At 45.0% G+C, this 10,320-nt stretch overlaps 4 protein-coding genes across 4 annotated transcripts in view; 3 read left to right on the top strand and 1 right to left on the bottom strand.

Moving 5' to 3' along the window:
• Window positions 1-304: 304 nt before the first annotated feature.
• Window positions 305-2,353, top strand: AK88_04201 (uncharacterized protein; the record flags this gene model as incomplete). The annotated part of the gene is made up of 1 exon (XM_012481811.1): window positions 305-2,353. One exon carries the CDS (start codon window positions 305-307, stop codon window positions 2,351-2,353), a length of 2,049 nt encoding a protein of 682 aa, XP_012337234.1.
• A 1,155-nt stretch (window positions 2,354-3,508) lies between these two features.
• AK88_04200 (uncharacterized protein) lies at window positions 3,509-4,138 on the top strand (the record flags this gene model as incomplete). The annotated part of the gene is made up of 1 exon (XM_012481810.1): window positions 3,509-4,138. One exon carries the CDS (start codon window positions 3,509-3,511, stop codon window positions 4,136-4,138), a length of 630 nt encoding a protein of 209 aa, XP_012337233.1.
• A 234-nt stretch (window positions 4,139-4,372) lies between these two features.
• On the bottom strand, window positions 4,373-5,311 carry AK88_04199 (uncharacterized protein; the record flags this gene model as incomplete). The annotated part of the gene is made up of 1 exon (XM_012481809.1): window positions 4,373-5,311. One exon carries the CDS (start codon window positions 5,309-5,311, stop codon window positions 4,373-4,375), a length of 939 nt encoding a protein of 312 aa, XP_012337232.1.
• Window positions 5,312-6,630: 1,319 nt separating this feature from the next.
• The window catches only part of AK88_04198 (uncharacterized protein), a gene marked incomplete at both ends in the record, with an annotated part of 6,830 nt that continues 3,140 nt past the window's right edge, over window positions 6,631-10,320 (top strand). The window contains one exon of the mRNA XM_012481808.1: window positions 6,631-10,161. Within this exon, the coding sequence (XP_012337231.1) occupies window positions 6,631-10,161 (3,531 nt within the window). The remainder of the gene's footprint in view (window positions 10,162-10,320) is intronic.

Genomic DNA, 10,320 nt, shown 5'->3' with positions numbered 1-10,320 from the left:
TTTTTTTTTTTTTTTTTTTTTTTTTTTTTGGCGCCCACGTGTTAAGATCAATTCACAGCTGTTGGCTTATTTTACCACAGCACAGCTTCTGCCCTGCAGCGGGGCTTTTTTTTTTTTCCGTGAACAAGTTCGATCAGCCGTTTCTGCGGAGTGGCGAAAAGGGGGACGTAGTTTCGTTGCCCAATTAACCACATTGTTATTTTCCAAGTTTTTCTCCTCGCCAGTGGAAACGTATCACGACGTTCGACCTCTTCATCGCCCCTTTTTTTTTTTTTTTTTTTTTTTTTTTCCCCCTTTTCAACCAATGGCGGCGCGGGCCCCCCACAGCAGCGACATTTGCAGAAGGTACCAAGTGGAATTAGCTGCGGGGGTCATTTCGCAAAATAATTACAAACGAGTGTCAGTGCAGTTGCCTGATGGCATGTTGGAGGATTCACTTCTCCTTTCTAATGCCATTAAAGGGGAGCTCAAGAAAGGGGGACAAGGAGGAGGGGCGCCTGTCCCTCCCAGTTACGAACCAACCCGGGTGACCACTCCATGCTGTTCTGTAAAATCTCACAAAGAAGACGTATCTGTTTGTGGGGCCCAAGACAATACAGGTGGGAGCCCCCCCGATGAAGTAAACATATACATTTTAGGGGACACATCTTTGAGTGAGTGTTGTGAAGACTACGTAAGTGCTGAACATGTGAAGGCAGATGTGCTGCTGCATTATGGACCCTCATGTCAATCATTAATAACGTCGTCCATTCCTTCAATATACCTCTTTAATGAGATAAAAGAGGAGGAGGAGGAAGCCTTTTACAAAACGGTTCAGGAGGGGTTCATACGGAGTCACTTGCCCCCAGAGGGTGAGGTGTGCATCCTTATGTGCGACGTGGCCTACACGAGCTGTATGTCCCGCTTGGTCCACGCCTTTGTGAATGTCGTTGTGAATGCCTGTGTGGAAGTTGGCGGGGGGGGACAAGAGGCGAGTGCACACTGGGATAAGCGAAGGAAGCCGCTTTTCCTGGTGGACGGCCGATTGGTGCGGGGCAAGTCCTTCCTGCGCAGTGACGTGGTGAGCAGCGACGAGGTGGGCAGCGACCCGGTAAGCAGCGATGCGGTAAACACGAACCTAGTCGTGTGCCTGCACCGAGTAGCGAGCAACGTGCAGGGCAAAAACTGCTACGGGGACCACAGGAACTACGTCGAGTTGGACGCGCACGAAGACCTCGAGAATAAGTACGCCTTCTTTTGTGGTAGGTTGCTCATAAGGGTTCTGTGTAGCAACAAGTTGGGAGTACTGATTTATGAAGTGATACGACAGGAGGAGATATCTCCTCCGTGGGGTAGGATCCTAACCAAGGGGAAAGAACAAATAACCAATTTGTTTCTTTTTACAAACGGAAATATAAACCTAAAGCGTAGGTGTCTTTTAGAATATGAATATTACCCTGACAGGGTGCATATATACAATGAGGAGGAAAAAAAACATGTCGGGGCAAAAGGAAATAATGAACTATATAATTTTGAAACAAAAAAGGATGTGGATAAATTGCTACTGAAAAGATACAGCTTGATAGAAAAGTGCAAACAGGTTGACACATTTGGTGTTTTAATGACTAATGTAAATTTAAAAAAGAATAGGGAAATGGAAAGAAGCTTAAATTATATATTACGATCGAGGGGGAAGAGGTGTTTCACCATTGCTACTAACAAATTGAATGCTGCAAAATTGGAGAATTTTTCCGACATAGAAATGTATATCCTTTTGTCGTGTCCTGAGAAGAGCTTCCTTGAAGTACCTGATTTTTCGAAGAAGATTATTAACCCCTGTGAATTTTTTATTGCATATGGGTACATGGATTGGCAGTGTAGCTACCTCTTTGAGTTTTTACACTTGTTAGCTGTGCCCTCTGTGTGTCATGCACTGGACGGTCTGCGCGGGGGCAAGTACCGTCTGTGGTCCCTGGGCTGGGGGGCCCCCAGCCTGGCTGATGTGCCAAACGGGGTTGCCCAAAGAGGCACCGCTATCCAGTGCAGCACCAATGTCGAACGTGGCGCGCCTGAGGCATTGACTCCCCTTGAGGGGTCGTCCGGGCCAAGTCAATCCCTCTTAACGTGCCACCCCCTCGTCGACCCGTCCCTACCCATCCCAGTGGAAGAACAGAAGAAATTCATAACAACCTTTGACGAGAGGTCGCCCATGTGTAAGTACTTTCTGGAAACCCTAGTGGAAAACACGTCCCGGGAGTACAGGGGTGTCGACATGAATTATAACACGGACACCGTGCCTGAGGTCATTCCTGGGGAGGATGGAATAGCGCAGCGTTACGAGTCGGACTTGCGCTTTTGCGGCTCATCTGCGTAGTCGTGTTGCTTCATCATGCTTCATTGTGCTTCATTTTGCTTCGTTTTTGTCCGTGCCCTCCCTCGTGCTGATTTCATTTCCAAGGCGCAAAAATTGGCCAGTTTTTCCCTGCGCCATTTCTGCCGCCCCAACTGAAAACTTTGTTCACGCCGATTCTGTAGTAGGTCGCGCGTGTGTTAAATTTGTTTCAACTAGGGAAAAGGGATACACACGCAGAGAGAGGTTGCTTTCTCCCCCACCCCCTACGAGAATATCCATATATGATATCTTTGCAGGTGCAGTTGCTCCTTTTTTTTTTCTCCCGTTCATGTGTGGACGCACCCCTCTCTGGGGTGGAGCGGTTAAGCGGTGGAGTGAAGGCGCGGCGAAGTGGTGACGCGGTGTGCAGGTAAAATCCCGTTTCGTAATTTTGCAACCCCCGCTCGGATAACACAGCCCCACTATGGCGATGCCAAAATGAAAAGCGGAGAGAGAAGGGTCAATCGTTCTTTTGGCCTTTTTTTCTACTTTATGCTTCCATTTGGGTAATGGCACGGGTCTACCAAAAAATTGAGCCCGTGCGTTCCACTCACTTGACATGTGGGCGCTAGTGTGGCTCCTTGGGCAACGTCTCCCCCGCGTGACAAACGACCTGCCCTCGATCTGAAAAAAAAAAAAAAAAAAATTAAAATAAATCAAATGAACACGAGTTATGTAGCCCGCTAGGAGCCAAAACACAAGCCCACTGTCGCGAACGTGTGGGGATAACGTTTTTGAAGGAAACAGTTCTTCCCCCATTTAAAGGCACAAATAATGAGTAGTTCTCCGCGTGGAAAGTTGTCCCCAAATCAAATTTTACTTCGCCCCCCCTCTGTTGCGAAGGGATAGATGATCTTTCCCCTGTTGAGGATACGCCCTTGAGAGAGGGGGACGTGTGTGAGGGTTTCCCACACGGGGTGTACGTACCATCCATTTTGGTGAGAGCAAATCAGTTTGGCGCTGCACTGGCGTAGTAAACTGATTTGACCTGGACTGCATGGATGTGATTTAGCCTCGTGTGTGAGGATTCGCTCAAGAGTGTTTTTTTTTTTTTTTTTATTTTTTAATAATTCCCCCCCCCCCCCTGTGTAAGGGTACCACAACGGTGACGTATTGTACCCTCCCGCCTGCCCAGAAATGAAGGACATTGCGTTTTTCTTCCTGCCCGCTGGGATCGGGCTGTCGTGCCTGTTGTTGAGTGGCGTGGCTCTCTTCCAGCGCATGGCGATATCCATTCAAAAAAGGAGCATCAATTTTCAAATGTACAAATACCAGATCAACGTGTCCGTGTCATCCCTAATTTCGTTCTATGCGTTGCTGCGTTTGGCCTTTACCATTTTCGAGCTGAAGAAGCACAACGATGATAAGGAGAGTTTTTTTGACCCTTCCGTGCATATCCCCCATGTGCACAGGGCGTACCTCAAAAAGATGAGACTCCAGAGGAACTTTTGGATCCTGCTACTGTGTTCCATTGCATGGGTATTCTACATTCGCTTCACGTATTTAATTTTGTATTATCGGGAGAAGGTTAAGAAGAGTGATGAAGAATATGAAGCTGTCATGGTGGTGAAGGGTACGCTGAACAAGTGCACTCAGAAGGTATCACAGAAGGAGGGGGACAAAGTGAAGTACAGCGAGAGGTCTAGAGAGGAAGACGAAATGTCATCCAGTGATATTACCACCGACGGGAATGCCAACGCGTCGGAGAAGTCGTCCATACTGGAGGATGGCCAGCGGAAGAACCCTGGCGTGCGGCAGCGCCGGTGAGGTGGGAAGGAAAGCAGCCTGCCGCGGCGCGCGTCACCATACGGCGCAGTTGGTGCACATGCGACCTTGCGTTTGTCTACTTTGAACTTTTCCCTTTTTTGCAAAACGGGTACCTACCCCCCTACTTGTAATTGTTACTAATTTGAAAAAAGCAAAAAAAAAAAAATTGTAAAGCGGACAGCAGCGTAGGATGAGGGTGTACTGTGCGTACTAACGCAGAGCTCACCTCACAACCTACACGCCGAGGGCGCCATCCACTTGCGTGTTCTGCAGGCGGTAGGCGCGGAGCAACCTCTCGCGCCGCTTCTGCTCATCTTCCGTGTCCCCCCAGGAGGAGTCCGTTTCCTCTGGGCACAGCTTGGAGCTCTCCTCCACCTCGGTGAGCTCATTGATGATCCTCTTCTCTTCCTCAATTAGCCACAACGGCTTTATATACTTCACGAGGCACCCCCTGCTCCTCATTTTTTCTAAATAATGAATCGCATCAAGGTTGGGTCTAGCCGTTCTGGGTAGAATTTCAAATTTGTATGGTTTAATATGGGCCCTGAGATTTATTCGTTCCATGTAAACAATGGTGACCGTTCCGCCGACTTTTTTAATTACGTCTATGGAGGACTGATCTGCAGTGGCCACTTCAATGTCAATTTTGTATGGGAAAGGATAATCATTCACATTGAATAGCTTGACTCCATTTTTCACTTTTACACACTTGGAGTCGTGCAAATGTCTTTGCGTGATGGGGAAGCGCACATCGAGTCTTCCTTTTTCAATGAAGTACCTGAGCTTACAAAGGTTAAGACAGTCATAATTTTTTTTTTGCCTACTTAGCCATGCCTCTGGCCATTTGGGCAACCTCCTGTACAAAGGAGTTCTTCCACTTTCAAATGTACGGCTGTTTGGTCTTCCTGACTTTCTGTGTTTGTGTTTTTCCCTAATCCCTTTTCCAGGACCTTTATCACCTCTTCCCCTTTTTTTTTTCCTTTTTCTGTTCACACCCAGGGTACGCAAATTGCGGGGCTCGATGGGGAAAAAACTTTTTTTGGTGTATGCAAATCTTCTGTTAAATGGGTGACATTCAAAGTTTTTTTCTGACCCGTCATGGAACACTTCCCGAAAGTGTTTGCTCAGCTTTGGCTCCATTTCAGCGTCGCGTTTGTCTTCTCTCTGCTTCATTCTTGAGCGATTTATTCCCACCCAGTTTGCTGATGTGCGAGTGTGCCCTTTACACACGGGGGGGGAGCCCACGAACAGCCACCTCTTCAGTGACAGGCTGCTCACCGCTCTACAACTTCTTATCATGTTCGCGGGGGGGAAAAATGCACTCGTCTGGACGAGGGGATCACTCGCCCTTTGGTTATATATCTCCCTCGAGCACACCCTCAATGGTAGTGTTGAAATTGTCCCAAAGGGGAAGCTGCATTTCTTCTGTAGCATTAAATGAAAATGGTTTCCACAAATTTACATTTCTTTTGTGTGCGTTACTCGCGCCAGCTAGCTATTTGGTAGGAAAAAAAAAAAAAAAAAAAAAAAAAAAAAAAAAACATTTCAGATTTGCTCGATCATCAGCATGCCACAGGATGGATGCACAACTCTTCAAATGTTTTTTTCCTCCACACAGTTTGGTAAACATTAAAATTGCTTGAACATGCTCACCCTACTCGAGGAAGCGGGCACCCCCTAGGTAAAATTTACAGAGGTGAATTTGCAGTTGACAGGTGTGCCAAGCGCACATTCTCCACACTGCAAACTTAGGGGATTGCGTACAGGTGGTGGACTTGAGGACATTTTTCCATCCACCAGAGGGAGAACACAGTGTCGCGGATACTTGTGTGCTGCCACGCCCAAATATTTTGGGGTATGCATATATATAGCACATGAGTACACTTTTGCAGGCTCTGTGGGATGGAGGCTTCTTTGCCTGTCGTGTAGTTTCCCAAGCGAAATGGAGCAATGACAACATACAAAAGGGGGGGGAACGCTTCCGGGAAATAATGTCATAGGTGAATGATTTTTTTTTTTTTTTTTTTTTTTTCTCATTAACAAGAAATATCGCAGATTGCGAGGAAGAGAGCGAGGCCCGTTTGATTATCCAGTCCGCGTGACGATGTAGCGTTTTTTTTTTCCCCTCGTCTTAATGAGAGACCCAGTTTGTTCATCTCGTCGTCTCGTCGTCGCCACATGGCTTCTGTTCCCCCCTCCCCCCCTCCCTGTGCTTGTGATCTCCTTGTGAGTGTCCGCTTTGCTGGGGGCTGTTTATTGGCTCGTTTTGTCTGCCTTGGGGAGGAAGTTGCTTAACGCAGCGTTGCTCTGTAGGCGTACATTATATATGGGCATGTTACGTATATATACGTGTTTTTTTTTTTTTTTTCTTTTTTTCAACGTTCATTTTCGGGCTATGCACATGCGTAGTGGTGTGTAGCTCTGCATATGTATCGTTGGTGCAGAGGTGAGCCGTCACGTTGCACTTGCCACCCCGCAGCCGCGCATACAAAATGGGTAACCCGGAGATCGAGAACAACTGCACTCTGTACATTTGTACAGACAACTACGAAACGCCGACCATCAGCGAAATTCAAAAAAAGCTAGAGAGCCAAAATGTGGAAAAAAAAATAGAAGGCATGGAACACCTAATATTTAACATAATACAAGGAGAGCCATATGGCAATATGCTCATGTGTGTCATTAGATTCATAGTACCTCATAAGGATCACCGATTGAAGAAGTTGACTCACATTTTCTTTGAGGTCGTGGACAAATGCAAGAGTGATGGTAGTTTAAAGGAAGAAATGCTTCTGGTGTGTAATGCGCTCAGGAATGATATAATTTCCCCAAATGAATATGTGAGGGGGTCCACTCTGCGATTACTAAGTAAAATTAAAAACCTTAAAATAATTGAACCTTTAATAGAAGCCATTACGAAGAATCTGAACCATCGTCACAGCTATGTTAGGAAGAATGCCATCAGTTGTATCCACACGATTATAAAGGAGCATGGAAGTGATGTGATACCTAACTCGGTTAAAGAAGTGGAGAAAATATTATTTTTAGAAAATGATATATCGACTAAACGTAGTGCACTATCCATGTTAATTGATGTCGACCCAATGACTACACTAAAGTATATTCTCTCTTTGAACGATCAGCTGTACGATACTGCTGATGTGATTCTACTTGAGGTCATTCACCTGTTTAAGAAGCTGTACATTCCTCATGTATTTGACAATTCGTATTTGTTGATTAATGAGGAGGATGAAGAGAATGAGGAGGATAAGGGGGTCCGCAGGGGAGGTGGTGCGGGTATGTCCGGGTCTGGTCCTCACCCTCATCCTCATCCCCATGGAGAACATGAAGAAGAGGTTGAGGGAGATGAAGTACTGGGTGGGTACCAGTCCGATGGAGAGATCGACCTCTTCGCATATCTACTTTCAGGAGATGAAAGGAGTCCTTGTAAGGAAGGGAACGTATCGAGTGCAACGAACAACACGAAGCCATCGAGTGAAACGAACGGAGGAATGCTAAACGTGTTGAGTGAAGAAATACAATTTAGGAAGAACAAAATGAATGAAAGCGATTACAATCAATACAAAAATAACGTTATTAAAATTCTCCTTAATATGGTGAACAAGAATGTTAGTAACAGTGTATTGTATGAAGGTGCGTGCTGTTTGCTTTACATGAGTACCTCCGAGCTCAGTATAAAAACTGCAAGCGAGTGCTTTATTAAATTATTAATTAACCAGCACGATAATAATATTAAGCTAATTGTAATAGACAGGTTATATTACATCATGTGCAAGTGGAAGAAGGTCTTGGAGAATTATGTTATGGACTTACTTAGAGCATTGAATTTTCCTTCTAAAGACATAAGAGTAAAGATTTTAAATCTAGTGCTACACATATTAAGCAGTCGGAATGTGCACTTAGTGTTGGGTGTGTTAAAGAAGGAGCTTCTTAAGCTGAACAGTACAGTTATGTATAGCAAGAATATTTTTTCTAGTGGAGGTGGTAATAACAGTGGGGTGGTAGCTTCTTCTAATGCAGGTGCTAATGGTGGGTCGAGCTCTGCAAGTGGAGTCCCCAACACTGGTGTGAGTAACACAGGAGAGAATAACTCTGTCACTAATAACCTGTCTACGAATTACCAAGAGATTATGAGTTACAAGAAAATATTACTCAAGTCGATGCAGCATATATGTAATATGTTTTCTACCGAGTGCTTAAGCATGGTGGACTTACTTTTAACCTACGTGAATGATGAAGAGAAGGAAATAAATTACGAAGCAGCAGTATGCATTAGGAAGCTAGCAAATAATCTTTCCCTCCAGAGTACCATTTTGAACAAAATTGGTGATGTTGTATTTGAAGTGAAGAAGCCACATATCTTAAGAATTTTTTTTTGGGTTCTAGGACAATACATGCAAGGAGAACAAGTGATTTTACAGTTTCTAGAGAATTTATATGAACACCTGGTGCCCATCCTTGGAAGTAACATACAAGCAGATGTGATGAGCAGGATACAGAATGAAAAATTTAAAAAGAACAAAGTGGTGATGAATTTTAACGCTACTGCTACTTCTTCTTCGTGTGTGCCTTCTCCGGCTTTTCAAGCCAAAACGGTTGTGTTGGAAGACGGGACTTACGCCACGGAGGCAGTGTGGAAAAGCCAGAGTGCGTCCCCTGGGGATGACAGCCCTGGTGAGCTAAACTCGTTTGCTTACAATTTGCTTGCGGACAATGACGACTTGTTGCTTTCCGTTTTGTGTGTGTGTGTTACGAAGCTGTATGTAAAGTTGGTGGCCACGGTACGTGGGGAGGCGTTCGGCTTTTTGGGTCCCGCGTTGGTCCAGCCCCGCGCCGACAACGGCGCTGCTAACGGCGCTGACAACTCGGCCGCCGCTAACGCCGCTAACCCCACCAACAGCGCCGCTCACCGTGTGAACCGGTTCCGGAACAAAGGCATTTACATCCTGGCGAGTCTGGCCAAGTACCTGTCGCAGAAGAACGAAAACAAGAGTGCCCTGGATGTGCATTACGACGATAGCAACGTGGTTAGGGTTAACCAGTGTTTGAAAATATTTCTGCATATCACATGTAACATGAGTAGCATGGACGACTGCACGAAGAAGCTTGTGTTAACTTTCCTCAGTGGAAATGAGTACTACCAGAAGTTCCTTCACAAGGAAGAGGAAAAGTATAGCAGCATATACAGCGGCACTCAGCGTCACGTAGGTGTAGCCTGCGCAGATGATGTTTCGCTCGTCGGGGAGGAGGACGCCAAAGGAGGACTGAGCACCACTCTGTCACCCCCTCCAACCCAAACGAATGAAAATAAGCAGAGTGTAGATGACGAAATATATTTTCGTATCCTCAAGGAGAAGAAAAATGTGTTGAACATGTTTGACGAAAGATCTGTTGAAGTGGATGAAAGGGATGTGTTAATGGACGAGAAATTGGACAAGCTCAAATTGAAATACACCTTAAGCAATGACATTCTTTTTGAAGAAAATGAATTTAAGTTCCCTTCATTTAAACACAATTACTCTTCCCTGTTCATGGCTAAGCTATACAACTCACAAAAACTCACAGGGGTAGATGATGATCTGTTTATTGAAGCCGTGCCCATAATTTCTAATATCAATTTAATTATTGAGTTATATATTTATAACCAATCTGGTGCATATTTGCAGAACATTTTCATTGGGCTATCGACCCATGGTAATTTGAAACCGATTGACAAAATCCCTGTGTTTAATTTGGGTCCAAATGAAAAGAAGAAATTTAAAATAAGTGTGAAGGTGCACACGACTGAGGCGGGGATTATCTTTGGTTATGTTTTTTATGAACGGAAAAATGAGAATAAGAAGAATTACATTGTGCTGAGCGAGCTGAACATAAATATGACTGACTATATTAACGCCTCGTTCATTTCGTCCCACGTGTTCCGCATCATGTGGTCGGAGTTTGAGTGGGAAAACAAGATCAACATTAATACGTCCATCAGGTGGGGTGGAGCGGCAATAATGGTTACGCGGCGATTATTGTTTAAGCGGGGTGGAGTTATTTTAAAATTTTTTTTTTTTTTTTTTTTTTTTTTTTTCTCCTGTCCACCCTGCTTAAACAATAATCGCTTTTTATATAATTATGCTGGTGATCCTCTGTGCCGCTCTTTTTTTTTTTTTTTT

The sequence above is a fragment of the Plasmodium fragile genome, assembly GCF_000956335.1.
Source record: "Plasmodium fragile strain nilgiri unplaced genomic scaffold supercont1.56, whole genome shotgun sequence".
NCBI classification, from domain to species: Eukaryota; Apicomplexa; class Aconoidasida; order Haemosporida; family Plasmodiidae; genus Plasmodium; species Plasmodium fragile.
Note: the sequence above shows the minus strand (reverse complement) of the source record. Positions and strands in the feature narration are given on the sequence as shown.